The 22,540-nt window shown below is 35.7% G+C and overlaps 1 protein-coding gene across 2 annotated transcripts in view; it reads left to right on the top strand.

Moving 5' to 3' along the window:
* Positions 1-250: 250 nt before the first annotated feature.
* GPM6A (glycoprotein M6A) overlaps positions 251-22,540 on the top strand; it is a 139,651-nt gene continuing 117,361 nt past the window's right edge. The window contains exon 1 of one of the 2 annotated variants that reach the window (XM_037389971.1): positions 251-368. Coding sequence is in view for 1 of the 2 variants with exons in the window: in XM_037389962.1 (XP_037245859.1) it covers positions 7,899-7,935 (37 nt within the window). In the remaining variant the exon portion in view is untranslated. Of the gene's footprint in view, positions 369-7,373; positions 7,936-22,540 lie in introns of those variants that run through there. The other variant, XM_037389962.1, reaches the window with a different exon arrangement.

Genomic DNA, 22,540 nt, shown 5'->3' with positions numbered 1-22,540 from the left:
CTCACGATTATTATTATTGTCTTGTGATGTCCAAACATCTAAACTGCAAAGACTCTCCTGTGTCAAATAATGTGTGAACAAAGACGATGTCTAAACTAGAACTGGTAGAATAATGGAGAGAGAACTTTAACTAACTTGATATTGCAAGTATTCTACTCTGTAGCTTACTCTTCTGTGCTTTCTGTACTGTATTTGTGCAGTAACTTGGTTATTTCTTCTGTGTTCTTATTCATGTGGAAAAAACGTAGAACGTGAAGTGGAAAGCAGAAGAAATGAATGAGTTTACAGAGATGCCCCATCACCAAGTGTAAATCAACTCCATCTGAATCTTGTAGGCAGGCTATGGGTAAAAAATAATGAACATTGAGGTAAGGTTTAAAGGATAATTATGTTTTAATGCTGCCTTGAATTTTGTCGCTTACACTCACACACACTGAACTGTGGTGAAAGTGAGGGAGCATGAGCTCGACTGCAAAGATGTGATGCATTCTTTGCCTGTGAAGCAGCATCTCCTATGGGAAGCTGCTGTTTCCCAGTGGGAATGGTCAAACTCTTCTTTCTTTCTGGTAAGTAGAAGCAAGATATGACATAGTGAGAACCATTTTGAAAAAAGGTACATTCTTGTCTATGCATTTTTATCTTTTTTTCTCCTCATTCTTCCTTTCCATACTGTTATGGTTATTTGCTCTTGTTACTTTAATTGTATGCTGTGTGTGTGTTCCATATTCTTCTGTGCCCAGCTGCCTTCTCAGCTCCTAACTTAGAGGTAAATGTAGTCCCTGTCAAGATAAAGGGACCACGTACAGTCTTTCTGAAATCATCAAAAGTTGCTTTCAGAAATTTCTCAACCTTTGAACACAAGAGAGACACTGTACAGACCCAAGGAGAAACTTGAATGCTTTAATATACTGATACCACTAATGGAACAGAGGCACACACGTACTGTTACACGTGAGGCTAATAGCATCTTTAATCACAGTGTGTCACCTACTTACTCCAAAAGACTGGCGGGAAGGGATGAAAAAGCAAAGGTGTTGGCTGCGACTAATTCCTACATATATCAGACCTTTAAATTTTGAAGGTATTTGAATGAACACTGGTGTACAAAGACCACAGAAGTCAAGGGAATCTCGGAGCACATTAAGATATGGAATCTATCAGCAAACATCATTACAACTGTAATTAAGTGATTAAAAAACCAGAAGGGACTAGTGTGGTCATCTAGTCCAAACTCCTGCATAATGTGGCAATTAATAAGAGAATTCCTGTGACCTCATTAAACTCAATATAACTAGGGAAATATAGGACTTAATTTAAATCATTTTGTGTTCAAGAATCCAACCTTGCCAAATTTCTCTGGTATATTGAAGAAAAATTTGAATATAATTTCTGTTCCAAATTTGTTGAGGTTCAAATTCCAGCAATATTGACTTAACCTGAGCAGCTTTCAATTAGATTTGTTTTGCTGTAGATACTTCGATGTAATGTAGATGCTCCTTAATTTTTTTGTTAAATTTACCAGTCTTTGCACTCACTTTGAGTTTTTAAATTGAAAGGATATTTTCCTTAACCATGTCTGTGGCCATTTTTTGAAGTACCTCCAGTTTTCATCAGCATCTTTGCCTTGATGGCACCAAAAACCAAAAAATAGTTACACGAGTATGCTGGTTTCAGTTGTGATAGAGTTAATTTTCTTCTTAGTAGCTGGTGCAATGAAGTGTTTTGAATATGGTGTGAGAATAATGTTGATAACCCACACTTCAATAATAGTTGCATGAGTAGGAAATTTTATAATATGATCACAGTGTGGCTGGGGTTGGAGAAGATCACTGGATATAGTAGTCCAAGTCCCCTGATAAAAGTCAGGTCAACTAGAACTCTCTGTGTGTGTATATATGCTATCCTGTGAAATGCTCTTTTTTATCAGTACATCCAATACACATCAATATGGGTATTTATCCATACATCAGTACACTACCCACAACATGGCGGGGAAGAGCTGTGTTGGATGATCACAATGCTGGGCTTGAATCCATGCATGGCCTCCAGTTTTTGAAGGGGATGTGAACAGCCAGCTGCTACTGAGATTTAAATATACTTGTAGGCTTAGAGTTGTGACTTCGAGTGTCTGTGTGGAGAATCTGGCCATGCAATTTAGAATTCCTTATATATAAATGGGGTATTGGAGATCTCACTGAATTTTACTGTCTGGCATTCATGTTCAGCTGACTAACCTCCATTATTCCCTCTGCCGTCAGCATCTTTTCAAGGTTAAATCTTACTGGATGAGTAACAGTATCCTTTGGGAATGTGGACAACTACAATTCTTCCCAAAGGTATGTATTCACACTTGGCCTGTTCAAAAAGGCATAATTTTCTTATTTTTAGTTATCAAAATTATTCAAGTTCTTCAGAATTTTAGGGGGATAAGTATTGGCAGTGTTAACTTCTTAATCTGGAAAATTTTACTTATTTTAAAAAGTAAAAGTTTACTGATAATAATCATGAAGCATATCAAGTCAGACTGGAGGTTTTAAGTTATAGGTAATACTTAGAATAGCTATAGATAATCTGGAATTATATTAAGATTGGTGTTCTGAATCAGAGGTCCTATTGATCAGGTTTTTATTATTTTTTCATTGACACAGCATATATGAAATACATAATTGAGTACAGCGAGGAACAAATTCTTATCTGTTATGTTTTAAGGCTGGCTTTCATACAGTGAACGATTTTCTCAGTGAAGAAATTTTTTTTAACTGGATGAGAATTTCACAAAGGGGTTAAATTTCTGAACATAATAATGATGTTAGTTGTTATTAGTATAGACCATAATGAGACTATATGCAAGGAGGTCGCCTTCACACTCGCTTAATGAAGTCCCTGTTGCTAGAAGTGTTAGATTATAGAAAGATGTAAAAATAAATGAGAATAAATTGAGGTTGTTAAAGAAAAGATGTGCATTACTTCAAACATAACATTCTGACGTGAGCACAAACAGGACTGTAATAACCTCTCATACATTTTTTTTAAATATCCTGTGTTTGTATATCACTACTACTTTTTCCTCTGTTTATCAAACAATGATTGATATTATTAGTCAGAATGCAAATATTTCTTTTAAGTAGTAATAGGATCATTTGTATCAGGTGAAGGCATGTTCTGAAATATCTTTAGGCTATATGACCATCCTGCTATTTCTTTGATAGCTGCCTATTTTAAACTGGTACTTCCTGTAGAAGAATGTAATTTCCTCAGAATAATAGTCTTAGGGAATTATTAGAACTATACACAATCCCATCATTGGGATGAACAACAATATCCTACCAATGTTACATTTTACCCTCTGCTTCCTTCCTTCCTTCCTCTCTTACCCTTCCACTTCCCCACTAATTCTGATTATTTTTCATGTCATTAAGCATTTCTTCTTTCCCTGGGTACTTGTATGAATGTCTGGCATGAGTTAAACTCTGGGATGGACCATGTGCTGTTTGTTTGTTTTGATAAGTGTCTTGTGAAGCTGTAAACAAGATATACATATCCCAGAACAGACAATTAGAAATGTTTTGGAAGTCTTAAAGCCTCTCAATGCTTTCTTTGACCTTACTCTGTTGGGAAATTCCAAAGATTAAATATCTTGTGCCATCATTTTATAGTTATGTTTCTAGTTTTAATATAAATATAAGTATCAATTGTGGAGCACTCTAAATAGCAAATTTGACAATCCAATTTTAATTTTTCTGTAAGCCTTTCAGAATTTTCCATAATCTGCTGCCTAATGTTAATAAAATAATGACTGCATGTTCATGTACATTAGTGTTTTGGTGAGGTCAGGACTGAGCTTTTAAAGTCAGTATTCCAGTTTTCCCCACCTGCTGTATTTTGGTTTGCATCACAGAATATTCTCTAAGAGCATAAATTGTCTTTCATATAATGAAACCAGAACATGCTTTCCAGGAGTGCACCTTATGCCACCCCAGCCCCTAAAGAGCAGTCAGTCTGTGGGACCTGACTGCCATTAATCCAAAGTGAATTCCCCTGAAACACAAAGAACAGGTATTGCTTCATTCCCCAGATCCATCACCACTTGTTTATGCTGTGATAAGTGAAGTGTTGCAATATAGCTGAGGTAATTTTGAGCTGGATTTTGATTTTTCTTCCTCAGTTATTGAGGTAGTAGTATCAGAACATAAATAACATTGTGCTTTAAAATTATGTTTTCATGTGTTGCTCAAGACATCATTGCACCATAACTGTGTAGTTGAAAATCAATAGGATGGAAAGATGGAGCAGTAAACTGATTTGAAGGCCATACAAAACTAAGAGTAAGTCAGGTGTCTTGTCAAGCTGTTTAAAGCTGTAAGTGCTCAACTACGTTTCATAATATCATAATGGATACCAGGGGATCTGTTAATGTCATCAGCTTCCAATTATTCTCTTGATTAACTGTTTATTTAGTCTCATTATACCGTTGGATGTTCTGTCTTGCCTTGCCATTTACAATTGGCATGGTTGTCCAATGATCACTTGCACCAATAATCTCATCTCACGTGAAGAGGGAATTTTAGACAGTCATATGTAATTCCTACTAAAATAGTTTCCTTCTGTGCCAGAAGCATGCTGAGAAGGGGAGGTTAGCAGCTTGGGTAGTTTCTGGGTATGGCTTTAAAGTAGCTTGTGTATCACTGGTGGTAAACGTGTTTCACAGTATGCTGAAGAAAGCAAACCTCTATGGTTGCTGCTTGGAAAAGGTCATATGAGGTTGCCATTTTCTGGTTTTGTTTGTTACTCTTCTTAACACTTGCAGAACTTTTCTGTTGTTTGATTTTAGGATTAACACCTATTCATAATTTCTTCATAATTTCGAAAGGTCCTTGGAACAGTTTTAAAAGAAACACCTAGGAGGCATATTTCTGTTTCAACACTAATATGGTAATAAAATGCAGTTAAATATGAAGGAAGATAACCAAATATCTTTCACATTCTCTCACACACAAGCTGTGGATGGATGGCCAGTAATAGCACCTGAAACTAATCAGAGTCCTCTTAAAAGGGAGCTTCAATACTTGTGTAGTTTGGAGGAGTTGATTTTAACAGGAGGAGCTGTGAGTACTTTTACGACAATAATATCTACACAGAAAAATAGATTATTGCAAGGGCTGTGTGTGGGAAGCTCAAAGCCATTGCCATTGTTTGGTGGTGGTACACTTCGCTTCACCAGTTACTGTGGTTTCACCTTAACCTCTGACATATGAGTGTAGCTTTTTTAGGAAGTTAAAAATCCTGTCATTAAAATTAAAGTGTGTGTGAACCTGATGTGAATGTGACTGTGGTGGGGACTAGGGCAAGGATTCACTCAGCCCAACATCTCATATGTTTGTGTCTAAAAGTAGACTGTCTTGGAAGTAATTTAAGAAAACCATAAAACTTTTCCACAAAATACTCCTCTGCTCTCCAATAGTTTGTAGCTCAGGAATCTCCTGATCTGGCAGTGCATCTTCATAATCATGGATCTTTGTGATTCGGATTTTCCATTTGGTTTTCTTTTGGGTTTGTCTTTTTTTCCCCCCCTCTACAAGACCCTACTGCAACAAGTTACACAGCGTAACTACACATTGTGTACTATGGTTTTGTTTTCTTCTGAGCCTACTTTCTTTGCAGCCCTCTCCCTTTATTGAACAAGTTGTTTCTTACTCCCCTTTTCTATGTCACTTATGATTGTACAATCTTTATTGTTATTCTTATTCTTACTGAGTTATCTCTTTTGAGACTTTTATTTTGATACTTTTAATATTTGAAACAAAGTTTGTATGATTGTTTCAAGAACCGAAGTCATTTGGTTTCATAAGCAACCTATAGATTCCTTTGCTGCAAACATCGCTGTTCAAGAGGTTGGTTATGTCAAACATTTGATGCTATCAAGAAAAAAAGCTTAGAAGAAATTGTTACCATAAATAAAACATTTCCCAGTCATTCTTTCAGATATGAAGATTTATTAATGCTTGTGTAAGAAAATAGTTTGAAAATAAAGTATAGCAGGGTGGCTAACACAGGAGACTTTCTGTGTTAAAGGAAATAATGCTCTTTTTTTTTTTTCTTTTTTTTTTCTTTTTTTTTTTAAATTGGACTGAAAGAATAATTCCAAGAAAGATGAAGGCACTTAGATGCTATGATGTCACAGCACTTCCACGTGTACAGGCAGCCTCAATATGTTGATTTTGAAATTGTTAGATCTGAAAACTAAACCAACTGATCATTGTTCAATTATTCCAGAAAACAGAGCCCTAGAAAGGTGAATTGAAATGGAAAAGGATAGGAAAGGCATTGGGTAACTAAATAAATGTGCATTCAGTTGTTTAATGACATATGTAAATTTAACTTCATATATAAAAATGATTCTGGTATGAACCAGATTTGAACAGATTTCTATATCAACTGTGTAAAAAAAGCCACAAACAAACAAAACCAAATTGGTGTGGGGTTTTTTTTGTGACTTAAATTGACCTAGTGCTGCCTTCTGTTTAGATAGCATAAAGTAAATAGATAAGCTATTTATCATTCGTATGTAAATATGAATTTTCAGCCATAGTAGTTTTTATTTTTGGGTAAATTTTAGTCACACTTTCCCCAGAAGGCTGAGAAGTGCGAACTGTAAAGGAAAAATTGGACTTGTGCTCTAATTGCACTTTTGGTGAAATAATGAAAATCTTAAAATGATGTAACATTACTCCGTAGACTAAGGTACAAAAATGGTAATGTATTGCTAGACTGCAGCATGCAATTTGCATTCCAAATCAGACTGCAGAGCTCCCCAAATGAGTAGGTGCCCGCACAGTGTATTTAACCTTTGCTTTTCCTGGGCAAATTCCTAACAGTATGTGTGTTTGTATGTGCTTCCTCACATACATACCCACATGTGGTTCTTCATTTTAAGCAGGTCCATTTTTTAACAGGGATTTGAAGTGTACAGCTAATTTTGGATATTAGAAATCAAGGGGGAAATTATGCAGTTACTGTTTTAAATCTCTGAACTGCCCCTAAATTCCTGTTTACTGTGACGCTGACAGGTAATGTGTACAGCGCATATATCCCACAGTGATTAACATTGTGTATTAAATTGTGCTTGTATGTATGTATAAACACAGTGGAATACAAAATGGTACCATTATAAAGATGTTTTCAACACTATTGTAAGGGTAATAGCGTATATTTGTTGTTAGTTCCAGATGATATATGAGAAGGAGGGAAATGAAGAGTCATATTATTCTTAAATGTGCTGATACAGGAGCAGGAGAGGCGAGGAGGGGGGGGCAGGCGGGGGGCGGGGGGGGGAGAAAGAGGGAGGGAAGAGAGAAAGACAAGTAATACAGCATAAAGAACCCACAGGCATCTGGGCTTTCCCACTTCAGTAGCGAATAGGGGGAATTATGGGTTGGTGGTCTGCTTCCCGTTAGGAGGACACCCCTCCATCTGTTTTCAGTACAGCCTGTTTCCAATTTAAAACACAGATTTCAATACAAACCTCAATTTCTTTTCTCCATTTTATATGCAAAGTGAGGCTTATGAATTGGTGTCATTGCCATAAGGGCTCAGACCAATTTTCCCCCCAAAATTCACAGGCTGTTCATTTGAATACCTGCTTACAGTGGTGCACAATGGGCAGCTTTGAGAAGAAAAATTGATAATCTTCACGGAAGAGTAATTTGAATGAAATTACACTTGACAGCCTGTCTCCAAGCAAACAAGGAGAGTGAGGGAGCCTTAGCTAAGCTCTGAGGACTTGCCTAAGCCTCTGCTGTTGGAGCTTCCCAGGGAAAAAGAAATCCACGCTTTTTCCTACATCTGACTGAAGCTTTTGATTAATTCTCTGTAGCTGTTTCTAGTGAAGAAAGGTAGCCATGGAAGAGAATATGGAAGAGGGACAAACACAGAAAGGTATTGTGATAAAATTGCTTTCTCTTTAGAAGGAGATAATTATTTTGCAGTTCCTTATTTTCTTTAGCACATGCTGCAAGGTTAGTGAATATTCTTACGTGGCAGATAGGGAAAGATATTTTTTTTTAATACAATTTACTTCATTTGTCTCTCTTCAATAGCACCTAGCATTAAGATAGTGACTGTCATCTGATCTCTAGCATTAAAAGAATCTAAATACCAAATTGTACGTCTATACTAATAATATTGCAAGCATTTAATGCAGCCTGCTTCCCAGTCCAGTCTTTGTTAACCTTCATTTATTTTATGTTTTCATGCTTGTCTAGCTGGGTCAAGGGAGTCTAGTGTGAACTATGAGAGAGCTACTCCCAATATTTGGAGCTGGTTGCAGTGCATCTAACAATGTAACCAGTATTTACACCTTGAATGAGAGTCCAGACTGGACAAAGACATGGGGTATATTTTGTATATATTTAGGCAGTACTGAAATTTGTCTGCCTTTTTTTCACGCTTGCTTTGTGATGTGTTGAAGCAGCCTTGTTATAGTTCTAATGTTTGCATTGTACAGATCTGCATTTTGCTGAAATGAATTTTGCATGTTGCAGCTGAAATTGCTTTAGCAAGACATACACAGCATGCTTAGAGCATTTCTGTTCCACTGTTTCTGATGAAGTTGAAAATAACTGAATGTTATGGGATGTGTTAGTACTTAAAGGTGCAATTTAAAATTATTGCTGACTATTTAATAATTTGTGAATCTCGGAGAAATATAGCATTTTTGGTCTTTTGGCTTAAGTGTTTTTGGGTACAAGTGACGTTACAGTAGTGAGAGGAACCAAGATTTTTTTCATTTTACTCTACTGCCAGCATAAAGGGTAATCCTATGAATATTTATTGTGTTAAATCATGTATACTTTTCATTTTGCATTTATTTTGAATTCACTTCCATTTTTGAGGAACTTGAAAAATCATTTAATATAAGTTGCCTTTAAAGGCATATTTTTCTGTGCTGATGCCATGTTCTGTTTTTCCACTTCCTGCTCAGTCTGCTTTCTACATGTAAATGTCATGCTTTCTCATTATAAATGACCCATTTAGGCAGAATGCAGCTTTGAATTGTTTATGGTCTTGACTTGATCTGGATACACAGTAGACAGTTGTGAGAAGTCTAAAGGAGGATAAATGTGCTCCCTCTGTGTGTATATGTACTTATGTTTATAGATACATAGATTAGTAGCTGGTTGGTGATTTCAGGAGTTTTTTTCAGTTTAATGTTATTATTTGCAAATGGCAGAAATAATGTGAAAGCACAAGAAAATTCAGTGTTGGTTTGTTTTTTTCAGAAGATAAAATCACTTCTTTTATGGTTTGAATTATTTGGTGTGCTTTACACTTAGAAATGAGAGACATGCTTTTTTAAAAGTCTGAAATGAATGTTTTTCCTTCTTAAAACAAGTGAATTGAACTGTTTGACCACTGAATCAGTACACTGCATTGTTACTGAATGAAATTGCCTGAAGAAAGTGTGCAATTCAAAATCCCTGAATTCTTATTAGATGGGGGGGGAGGGGGGGGAATCAGAGAAAAAAGTGAATAATTTTGGATATTAACATAACATGTTGTTACTGAAAAACTGTGTCCTTGTTGTTCATATGATAAACAGTTGAATGACCAATAGCCACTCAAAATGGTGTGATTAATAGTGTGATTACAACAGCTAACACTACTTACGCTCCACCCCCCATTTACAATGTTGTCTGTTCAGCCTTTTTTCCCTTTAGTGGTACACAGCTGTCATCTCAGACAGTGACATGAGAATGTTACGAGCTCACAAATTATATGTATTTTTCCTTATTGGTGTGGAAGGGGATGCTGTTTAGTTGCTGTGACCATACCTGCAAATCTGACATGTCAGCCTGTCATGTTTGCACTTTGGATTATGACAACTTTTAAAACGTATTTGGAGATTGAAGAAACTTTGCTGTTGAGGAGGAAAATGAAAAAATAGATTTTAATTTTTTTATTTTTTGGGGTTGCTTGAATGCAGATGTTGGAAATACAGTGAATTATAGGGATGACTATGAAATCATGGATCTCTTTAATGTTTGCACTTTGCACTTGAAAAATATTGATATTATTAGTATGACCTGATACTTCTCTTCCATAATTTCTGGGTTTTTTGCTTTTATTTAGCCTGATCTATCTATGTGTTTACCTGATATCCATAGAAAATGTCTGGACTAGTTTCTCTAACTGTACTGTCCCATCATCTTCAGTTGTAATCCATATATTCTAATTTTTGTTCTGCCATCTTGAGAGGAACGGTTTCTTTCTTTCTCCTCTGCTTTCTACAAAATCAAAGCGAGTATAAATTGTCACTGCTTATCAACTCCTGTGCTCTTCACAGCAGATTCTTTGAACCTCCCACTGAAAAGCATTACGTCTTGCTAGAAGCCATGATGGAAATGAATAGTTTCATATTGATGCATTTCATAAATATGATAAAGATAGCTCTAATAAAAGGCTTGCAGATTTGGAAGTCTCGTTATTTTAGATAATTTTATGCAATAAGATATTGATAAGTGCAAACATAATTCTTACCATAGTGGTTCAAATAATGATGATCTGCTTTGCACAATCTCTGTACATTTTAGTGTTTAACACGATTTGTTTATGGCTGTATCTTGGACAGTTGTCAGTAAGGATATTTATTACATCTGTTTTCTGAAAGTAATGAATTACTAGGACCTGTACAGGTCAAAGTAATAAGTGCAAACCAGAAATGGACATATATATTTCCCCCCCCCCCCCTTTCCTTCTTTTGGCCTTGGAAGGTGTGGTTTCCTCTTGCTATCAGCACCCTTAACATGGTAAAATGAGATAATGCTGTTTTCCAGCAATTTTCATATATAAGGCTGTAAACATTTAAACAAATAGTTTTTATTAATTCATTTTCTGTTTTAAAGTATTAAAAGATTTCCACCTCACACCCCCCTTTTCCCCTCGATACCATGTTTTCTTCACTTGCAAGCCAGTACAGGTTGGTGAGGACATTTCAAAGGTATTTGCTACACAGCTGTCTGTAGCTGTCCAAGAACTCAAAGTGTGTAGAAAGTCTGGCTGAAATGTAAGCTGTGTGTGAACACTAAAATATATTCTATCAAAGTAAAAAGTCATAATATCTCAGAAATATCAACTTGTTCACACTTTCCATAATACTGACATTATGCTACATGCCTAAAACTGTAACACACTAAAGGCTTTGATTGCAAATTTGCTGTCTTGAAAACCCAGGGTAACTAAAACCTGTAATTTATTTGACTGGTTTATTTTTCAAAAAATCATCAACTCCACTTAGAAGTTTCACTGATGTCTGTAGGGTTGCATGCTAATTTTGAAAACCTCATGCATAAATTTGCATGTGTCAGTGGTAGGTCCCAACTGCCAGTGTTTGAAAGACAATGACGCCAAACTGTTAGCTTTGCTGCAAGGAAAAAGATAATGGTCCAGTTCCTGCAGAACAGGTCTTCCCTTCATGAAAGCACTATGATTGAAATGATGTCCCCAACCACAGTCATTCATCCCAATAGAAAACTTTTCAGAGGGCAGGCACTGTAATTTTTTGCAATGTGTGGGGCTTGGTACAGTGAAGGTTAATATTATTCTCACCACATACCTATTTCAGAAAAAAAATTAAAAAAATTCTGTATCACAGCAAGACATGTTTATACCACTTGAACAAAACTGAAGATAAATGTGCCTTTTTATTGTTAATCCAAAACTTAATTTTGTAGTTTGAATTCCTTTATAAAATAAACTTCTGGGAATGGATGAAGCATCTGTGTTTGTACAGCAGCAAACATGAGGAAGAGCTAATTTTGCTTAAGCCCTCTTGGCTGTAGTATACCTAACAAATATAGGCAATGTTCCACTGGTAGGATAGGGAAAAGAAAGTATTATTGTGACAAGAAATAGCTGAATAGTAGAAAATAAATAATGAGTTACTATTTGGTCTGCATTAGTGATTTAAGTGGATCTGCAATCTATTGTCAAAGGTTTTTTGTTTGTTCCACAGCATGCCGTGAAAGGAGAGTTTTAAGCAGAGTTTTAGAAGAAAGTCGTAAGGAGACTAGGATGCTATTAGTAATATGTACACACAGCCTCTGCTGTATCAGCCATGAGAGGCTGAATTGCTTCCTCTTACTTCAGTACTTTTTGGAAAATGGCAGACTCTGAGTTCGTAGGATACTATAGATGAAAGTGGTGATTTTTATTTCATAATAAGAAACAAACCAACAACCAAATAGTCAAAACCCTGCTGACATCCTGTGCAAGTTAGTCTCCTAAATCTTTTTATTTATCTCTTAAAGAGAAGAGTTGTCCAGTTTCTTATTTGACTACTGTTAGAAAATTGATTAAAATAAGAATGAGTAAATATCAATATTTCGCACTTGGATTTTGTTGGGTGACTATACTTGCAAATAAAACAGAGGAGTTATTTTCTGTTCTTTACTGTAAATGCCAAGCTAAGTGTGAGCCATGCTTGTATCTTCAGTTAGATCCTTTTTGTGTTGTTAGTACTCTGTCTACTCTTGCAGGATCCCTGAAGTCCAATCAGTTTTGTGAGTAATTTGGAAACAGTTTTTAAATTTCACCTTATATGTAGGAAGTAGCAGACATTTGCTCACTGCTATTCTTCATACAAAATCTGTATTTGTGATGCTTGATTCTTAAAGAAAATATGGTGGGCAGTCAACCTCTCTTTCCTTTGGGAATATATTTGCAATTCCACTCTTAGTTCCTAAGCTTGTGTTCAGATTGGATTTTTACAGGTTCCTTCAGAGTAGAATGGTTTTAACTTTCATCATGTTTACTGTTACCTTTTCTTAAAGGAGGGTGTGCACGTATGGTTTGTCAGGTAAAATACTCACTTGACAATCATAAATTCACTAACAGAGTAAATTCTTTCTTCTTATTCGAGGTTAAATATGGAAATAGATTTTAGTATCTGGCAAAGAAACTTACTGTAATTCCTCCTTAATACTGCTTAGTAGATAATCAATATGATTTGTTATATTGAATGTTATTGCATTTTTCTTTGAAGTTAATTGTTCAGATACTGGAAAACTTATTCCTCTAGTAACTACAGACTACCTTACTTGAATATTCTTACATTAGAAGCAGGGAGTTCCAGAGCTGCAATTTGAATATGTTATTATTCAATACATAAGGCTTTTATTCACAGATAGTAATGTAAATAAATTTACTCTTGCTTGCTTATATAATTTTTAACATTGAAATGTCTGTTAATAGTAGAAAACTTTGTATTTCTTACAGACTTAACATCATATTAGTCATAGACATGAAAATCCAGCATTAATAGGACCTAATTATACTTTCATATATATTCTTACAGGGCAGAAAGTATTCCAACTGCCCTAAGGCAGATGGAATCCTCAGTTCAGTGTGTAAGAATTTAAGTCCTCATGGTAATTTTGACACTTGTATGCCAATTTCATAAATAAGTTATTTTAGAAATAAGATATTTCACAAACAAGAGATGTAAATGCTTAGGAAAGAAGTGTTGAATATATTTAAAATTATTAATTTATACCAATTCTTGGAAAAATACTGTATCAAAACAGTAATATACATTTATGAAAAGCTTTTTCTACAGTTTGTGAAAGTAAAGGCTTACTTTGGGGGGAAAAGGGATATTTTGGGTTTCTAATTACTCTGAAAAAATTAACACTAATGACAAAATACTGCAGATCAGGCAAAAATAAGTTTGATTCAGCTTAATTTTAAGGCTTCTTATGGAGAAGGACTGAGGGATTAATATATCCAGTATGTAAAAATTATTCATTTTACATTGTGACTATGCATACATTTCTGATAAGCACCTCAAACAATTTTGGGAATGCAATTTTTAACCTGTTCTAATTACCTGCTACTGCACTAAAGTTCAAGATGGAAGAATGGATGCAATACTGTTAGCCTTAAATACTGACAGTGTTTGCTTTCTTAGTACAGTAGTTTCAAACTGTTAATTCTCCCTATATAAACAGGTGAGAATATGCTCTTTCCTCTTGTTAGTTTTATATAGAGGATTAAGTAGAAAATGAGAAAAAAAACCCCAACCAAACAACAAGAACAAACCCACATTTTTGGGCTGTTCTGCTTCAGATTATAGACTATGTGTATGATTTTATAGAAACCATAAAGCACATAAGCACCTGGTGGCCATTGAAAATCAGAATGTAAAAAGACAAAGGTCAATATTGATCTTATATAAAATATTTTATCAGTTAATATTGTTTGACAATTCCATTTCAGAAGAATTTTCAGTTAATTCATGCAACAAACCCACAAAATTCCTGCTGATACCTTATCATGTGACTGATTTCTGAGACAGGCCAGCAAGTCCCACACTGATGTTTTGTCACAAATCTTTTGCTTGGGGGTGCAGGGAATTACAGCCACTTCAGTTCCAGCATGCAATGAATAAGAAATAAGTCTTGTCACTTTCTCAACTCTAGAGAGATAAAACTCTGAACATGAAAATCGTGAGGGTCAAAGATAAACACCAAATAGGGATTAACTATCAGAATTGTGAATTTTTCTGCACATATGCTCTAGGGCTTTATGAAGGAAGGCCACTCACAGAAACAGTAGTGTAAGTATTCTGTCAGGTTGTCCATGCCAGCTCTCATGCTACATTACACTAGTCCCAAAACTGTTAAATTCCCCCCTCCCCCCCCAGTATTTTAATTTCCTTCTTACTAATCATAATGTAGGAGTTCAGTAGTCCTCCCAAAATTTATACTGCAGCCATCTGGGATGACATTGTTCCAAATAACAGTTGCTAAAATATCAGAAACTAAGTGCAAGGATTACTCTTCTCTTCAGATTTATAATACCACTGATATTTGCACTTGGACAGTTTCTGAAGCATTTTTATTTGGTTCACATAGTGAAAGTTTCTTCCCCCCCAGAAGTGAAAACAATATAATTGTACAGCAAATGAATGTCACAATAAATTTAGTATAAATTATAATGAAAATATGTCTGCTTAATAGTTGTATGAGAGGAGCAGTGCATTTGCTGCCTTTCTGATATAAAACTAGACTTCAGCAAAAGGTGCATTTGCTGCATTTTTGGTGTGTGAGCTTTGCAAGAAGGTTCTACTGCCAGAATGTAAATAAAACTCAAGTAAAATATAGTATTTGCAGTTCCCATAAGCATTTCTCACTTGTCAGTATCTTCCCATTTGTACCTGGAGTGTGTTTTGTTTTCCCTCCTCTTAAAAAAAAAACAAAAAACCCAGTCTCTCTGGCTTTTCAATTTTCTGTGGAAGCACTTTCTTTTTAGCTTCTGGAAGGCACGGAAATGAAACTGTACAACATTTTTTTATTTCTTCTGTGAACATGTATTATAAAATGACAAGTTCTGTATGTTTATTAATTAAGTCATAGCTGGTCACATCCTACTTCTCTAGTCTGCAGGAGGATGTTTTTATGTAGGTAAAATTGGACATTAAGGGGGAATTCAAAGGAAAAGAGTATAGTAGCATAGTGAAGTGATTAAGTAGGTATGGCTTTGCATTAGGCATAATGGGAAAAAAGTAGAGATGATTGTGCTGGTAGAGGCTGAAGAAAGGTAGTATGATGAAAAGAAGAAAGGAATAAGCAGTGCAAATTGAAAGACCTTCAGAAGTTTGAAATTGATGTGGAAATAGACAACAATATTAGAGTTAAAAGAATTAAAGATACTAATGTTTGTCTTTCAGACAGGACCTATAGAGGGCCTTGATGGAAATGTTAAGAGTTTATTTAGAAATAAAAATGTGTGTTTCAAGGTAGAGTTTTTTTAAACAGCTTCCAAAACTTTAAATTTTAGCCTCTCAAGAAAAAAATAATATATTGCGGTGTTGGTATAGTGATATAAAGTTCGATAATTTCAAACTTAAGGAATAAACCTCCAAACAAAGCACAAGTAATCTGAACAGAGTAGTACTAGATTGATATTTGCAGATTGATGTTGGTAAATAAATGTGAGAAGTTTTACATAAAAAAAAATTGGAAGCATAAATTCAGATTATCTTTTTGAAATAGTGAACATGTAACTTTAACACATTCCACCCCCACCCCCCCCATCATCCCTTCCCAAGTAAAGCAGCAGCCATGCTATGTTCATGGCTACTATAGTAATATTTTAATATTACTATAGTAATATTGTACATGGGTGAGGGAAGGAAGAAGAGCAAATTTGGTTTTATCTTAAAGCAATGAGAGACAGGAAAGATTCTTTTTATTTGGGAAAATATATCACTTCACATTCATGGAAAAGTAGTTTCTCTGGTGAAGGAAGCTGGTACTTTGTACCCTTGCCTAGCAAGGTCATGTAGCCAAGTGTGAGAGGCTCCACAGTGTAGTGGCACCCTGTACTACTGGTCAATCAGCTTGGCTTGGTTTATGTAATTCATGAAAGCCTGCCACACCCTGATTCCCCACCAAATCTTCTTACTCTATTAAGCTGTATGCAATAGTAAGCAGCTGGCATAATTTTGAATCAGTTTAAAAACCTTTAGAAAACAACCATGGGAAAAGCTTGGGATGTCTCTTTGCAGCTCTTAAGTGAGGATATGTTTGGCCATAGCTAAGAAATTAGACTTGCAGATTTTTATACAGGAGTGGATCTTGATCTTTGGGTGTCATGAATTTGATTGGTATCTCAGTGGGGAGATGAGGAAACCTAAGCCAGGTACTCATCCCTATGCTTGGATGGTACCGAGCTCTGAACATTACCTCTCCGAAAGAAAGCCAATACATACATCTTGTCATGTTCTACTTCCACCTGCCAAATTGTTTGCTCCCCATCTCCTATACTTTTCTATTGCACATCTCACTTCAAACAACCCTTGACCTTCAAAAGATCTGCTCCAATATAGTGCAAATTACTAACAGTACCTTGAATGCTTTGGGACTTCTTAGTACTTAGAGGCTAGAATTTGCATGCAGAAGTTGACGCTGTGGTAAGTTTCTCTAGTATGGCAAGGAGAAACTGGACTGTGGTGGGCAAGACATTGTGTAGGCTGCTGAGGGTGAATCCTCCAAGTGTGCACTAGAGGTGGAAGGCCATGGAAAAGTTAGCTCTGTTGCTAGTTCTATTGTTCCTGTTCTATCAGTAAATAAATTCTAGGTCTTAAGACTGTTCTTCAACATTTCACATTAGTAAAACATTTCACATTAGAGTAGTTTTCTTTCTGATATCTTTTGAAAAAAAGTTCCCAGCCTCTAACTATTATGGTGGTCTATAAAGCCCTGAAGAGACTCTTTGTTAGCTTATAGAAGTACCCTGCAGATGTTAGTAAGCCTCCCATATTTCAGGTTTTACCTAGTCATCTCCTTGGGTTTTTTTGTGAAAATTGAAGTCATACATTTTGACCCATAAAACCCAAATGGCCTGAGAATATGATGTGGGAATTCATGGAACATCCTGAATTTCATGGTATCCTGGGCATGCTGCCAAAGGCATCTCTACATAGCCTACTGATAGAGCCCTCTCTGAAAAATTTTTAACTGTTGTTGTGGTTTGTAATAAGCCTTTGGTAATACTAGCAGGAACTGCAAATTCTGAGGTGTTCCTATTAGATAAGGAGAATTAAAGATGCAGTTTATGTAAAACTGAGCATCTACCCTTCCTTACAAAGTACGGGGCAATTACCACTTACTTATTAGAGAGGTAGAAGGGCGTTTGCTCCAGAGGGAGGCATACTCTTGATCTTACTTGAGGGAGCATTTGTGGGTTACCTAACTAACTGTGAAGTCATTCAATAGAGAATTGCCTTCCCTGTTAGCGAATGGCAATAGACCAGCTAAAGTTACCTTAACCTTTCCAGTAAATTAATCCTTGCCTTTTACCAGTTAAATACCATATTGCATCCTCATGTCATACGTACAAAGCGATTTACGTTCGGCAACTTCTTGCTCATTACTGGCCTGCTTGTTTTGTGACCTCTGTGGTGAAGATCATATTTCCAACTACGTTTTTCTGCATAAATTATTTACTGTGTTCATGGTGCAGCTTGGAGGCTGGATCTGGTCTCTGGGATACTTATTGATATGCTTCCTTTTCAACAGAGGAGCTGGCAAACAACTGAGCAGAAGGTGCTGCTGTCACTTGGTGCAGACAAATGCGGCTGTGCCCTACCCAAGTACAATGTTAAACAGGGAAGGTAGCTGCAGTAGAAGAAAGGAGGTGCAGTAGCTTCTACTGGGCATGGTGACCCCAAATATAACCTCTCTGGCTGTCGGATTAGTCCATTGTGAGAAAACTTAGTTGAGCAGATGTCCATGACCAGATTTTTATTTTTACTGATAATGATAAAATCAATAACATTTTGAATTCTGCATATGGCACAACAGAACTAATAACTTTTAAAGGACAGTGTTTTTTGTAAAGGTTATATACCAATAAAAAACATGTACTTGAACTTCTGGGGCTGCTAGGTTGCTAAGTAATTGTAAATGGTGACTCAGTATGCATAAATGTAAATGCAAGTAAATGTCTGAAATTGCCTTTAGAAAGGGACCATTGACTACTGGCCACTATGTTGCTCATGAAGGTATTCAATTATAATATTGAATTTTGTATTATTGATTTTAAACTGAGTAGCTTTAGCATGAAATGCTTACCACTTAACATGGCTTGCCTTTTAGTGACTTGCTATTAAACCACTCCTAAATGGAAAAGGAACTTACATTTCTAGGTGAATGAGACAAAAACAGTGATTTGCTTTCTCACGAAATAGTCTGAGTATGTTTGATATATAAAATGCTTATTTATTGTGATGCTTTAATATAGCGGTACAACTGTCTTCAGAGACTTTCCCAGCCTTTTAATTTCTTACAGAGAGGTTGACCACTACTTCTGATTAACATACACTTTTAACATTATAAATAAGCATAACCATGCTTTCCCTCCTGCCTTTCCTCATAGTAGTAGTAGGTTGCAGTTCCTTACAAACACCTGCAGATTCTCTTTGTGGTTCTCATGGTATTCAGAAGCATCTTCTTACCATGTTACTTAACTAGATTGAAAAAAACAGTATCTTGTTTTCCAGGTGTTCATAATTAGCTTGAGATCTACTCCTCTGAGCTGTTAAACTTTTCTTCTGTTTAGTCTTGACTGTATTTTCTACATAATACTTCCCTTCTGCTGGAAAATTCATATTCCTAGTAGAGTACTATGGACCACTTTCATTCACCCTACACACCATTGTTGTAGAAATGAGTAGGATTCACATGTAAATGCATATATTGCCCTTGATTTTAGGGTAATATAATGCTTCTAAAATTATAGACTTAAGTAACTTCAAAATCTGGAAAATCAATGACCAAGGCTCTGATTCTGCAGACTATTTACATATTTGATGTCACGCACTGTAAGGAATCCCATCAGATTTATGCCAGTTATTCATGTAAGCAGAAAGGAAGCACATGCACAGTCTTTAAGATTAAGACCTAACAATGCCATGGAGTAATTTGCATGTAACTGTCAGGTTTTTGGCAGGAAATCTGTGAGAGAAGATGATGATGCAGTTTAATAGGGTCTGAGAGGAGACTGGAGGGAAGGTTGAATCAAGTTTGTTTATGAGCTGGGGTTTTTTTGTTTGTTTTGCATGGTATTAGAGCAGATTAATATGCTTTGAGGTCTCCTGTGGCTGTCTGCATGTTCCAAGAAATTATTATTATTTTCTTCTTTGCTGTTCTAATTTTTAAGGGGGTTTGTTTGTGTTTTTCCTTTGAATTTCTAGAATCTGGGTTCACTTTTGGGCAGGTTATGCTGGACCTTCTAGTGGTATTGAAATATTTTGCTAGTGTGTCTTGTTCACATGCTTAAGCCAAGCTGATCATCAAATTTGCTGTGCAGATGGAATTTTCCCCAAGGCAGGCTACTAGTGACCTCCTTTTTACCTTTTCTCTGCAACATGGTCATGGTCTGCTTTCTAAGATTATCTGGGATTTTAATTTCCTTAAATTCCTGCTGCTAGTGTGAAGACTAACATTGGTGTTATACTTCTTGCTGTCTTCTTGTAATGAACTATAGGTGAGACTTTTGGTCTTATAACACAGATCTGAAGCAGCGTGTTAGTTGCCTCTGTTTTGTGGCATAAGAGGATAAATCCTTCTGAACTGAGGGTCTACTACAAGGCTTTCTGTTATTACAAGGTTCTGGGCTCTGACAATATCTAGTGAATATCTAGAAATACTGAAAATGTGTGTTTCTGAGATTTTTGCCATTTAAACTGTGCTGTTTAAAACCTTAAAGGGAAAAAAAGATGCTATGTTCAGCTATATGTAGAGTTTGCAGGAGTATCTTCTAGTTTTATAAGACCATTCTGTCATACAGGTAAAATTCATCAAAAAAGGTGCTTATTACTGTGATTATCCTGAGTTTCGTAAAACATCTATACTACAACCACACCCATGGCATGTGGCACGAAGCCCAGAAAACAAAAAGTAAATTATTTCAGCTGTTCAACAGTGTATGGAGGATACCATTTCTTAGATTTCATCTTTCAAAATTATTCTAGATTTTTGAAAATGTTTCACTGGTGAAAATACTGGAGTAATTATAACCTAGTGGTGAGAAGGTCTTTTAGGTCAGCTGTGTTTATGCTAATGGTTCAGGCAAGATATTTTTCTCCCCCCTCCCCATCTGGTACAGTCATCAAATATTTAAGACACAGGGGAACCAGTTATGGACATTTGGGGTCTTTTATTGGCTTTGTTGATATGTTTACATATGGGGGACTTTTGCTGTTAATATTTTCTTCATTTTGATGTTACACATGCCCAATCATCCGTATTGTCTGTACTTTCAGCAGTTATCCTTCCATTATTACCTGTCATGTCCCCTTCTAGAAGATGAAAGCATGTAGTTTATTACATATTTAATGATAGCCTTAACTTCTAAAATCCAGTTCAGATGCCTCTGCCTTTCTTGAATTTGATAGGAATATACAGATTTCAAGACTCTGAAGTACCTGTAGCTAGCTCTGGGTGTGTTTTGTGAATATTATACGCAACCGAAGAGCTGAAATATACTTTTCTTTCCTGATAGAAGAGTACAGTTATGTCCATACCTGGGAAATTACCTTCTAACTCAGTTACTCCTACTTGTCTTTCTTGATTTATTTCTCACATTGTTTTATTTTTATTATTATTTTTTAATGTAGAATCACCTAGATTTGATGTAGCTGCTGAAGTTGCTAAATCTTTTGATATCCTCTGGAATCTTATTTTTCTTTCTTGGTTGTTCTTGCCCTCATAATTTCTGATCTTTTTTTTGAGTGCATACTAACTCTGTACCTCAAGCTGGCAAGATGGAATGTCTACTACGAGAGGACTGAAAGCACTGTCAGTCAGGAATCGCTGATCTGTAATCATTCCTTTAATCTAATATCCTGACAAGACGACAGACTTCAATGTTGATACAGAATGTGGTGGTTTTATTTCTAAATGGATAATTTTACTAGGCTTTTTGTAGTCCTTCAGGGACAATGAATTACACAATGGCCCAGATGTAACAAGCAATGTAAGAGTAGCAGTCATTAAACTAAATTATTGCAGTCATCCTTACTGTCCTTAATCTGTTACAGGGTTTTTTTCCCCCTAACAACCTCAGTGTGATAAACTGTATAATATAAAAGCTTCCCTACAGACTTGTGATGAGGAATAATTTGACTAGGGGTAGTAGTGGGTAATAATTGCTGCAGAGTTTTTTCAGGTAGACATGGTCATAAATTCTGTGACAAATTAAGCTAGTAAGCAATAAATATAGAATACTTGCATAGAATGGATGTAACTAAACAAATTTGCTTTTTGTAAGTAGAATAGGTTGTTAGAAACTTCCACAGCAATTTGTTTGCTATTGTCAGAATGTGAAAAAGTGTTCTATATTTTTCGTTTTAATGATGTTATGTAAAAAGGCAATTATTTGCATTTTCTTTATGTAATTGCTTTGACTGCTTGTTTTTATTCTTTGTCCATTATGACTCATTTTAAGAAATTGTTTGTTTTCGCTTTGTTAAGAAAAATTAAGGAAACACTAGCCTCTTTTTCTAAGTGTCTTTATGGTTGTTGGGATAGAATAGCAGTTGCTCTGTCAGTGTCACAGTGTTTATTTTAATCTCTGAATTAATTTTCTTGGTTGCTAGGCAATTCTACTTCATAGTTTTAATGGAAATGACTAATTCAGGGCACTTTCAGAATATGCAATCGTTTGCTTTAAAAATGAAACTAGATTTCTCTGTGACATAATGCTCGACAATTACTCATGTCGGTGTACAATTTTATGACTATAGATAATATCCTCATTTCTGTTACCCAGTCCTATATTTCTTGTACATTCCAACAAAGCCATTGTAAATCTAAGTTATTCAATAGACACAGTTAGGCTTTCATGTGTATGTAGAGGAGAAATATCTGCTCTAATATCTGAAATTTTAGAAATTTTTGAAGGCAGCTTATGGAGCTGCTTATGTAGTATGTATTTGCAGCTGTTATCAGTTAAGTCTTTCTGCATTCTCAGTGGCAAT

The sequence above is a fragment of the Falco rusticolus genome, chromosome 1, assembly GCF_015220075.1.
Source record: "Falco rusticolus isolate bFalRus1 chromosome 1, bFalRus1.pri, whole genome shotgun sequence".
NCBI classification, from domain to species: domain Eukaryota; kingdom Metazoa; phylum Chordata; class Aves; order Falconiformes; family Falconidae; genus Falco; species Falco rusticolus.
This window is presented reverse-complemented; position numbering and strand designations above follow the sequence as displayed.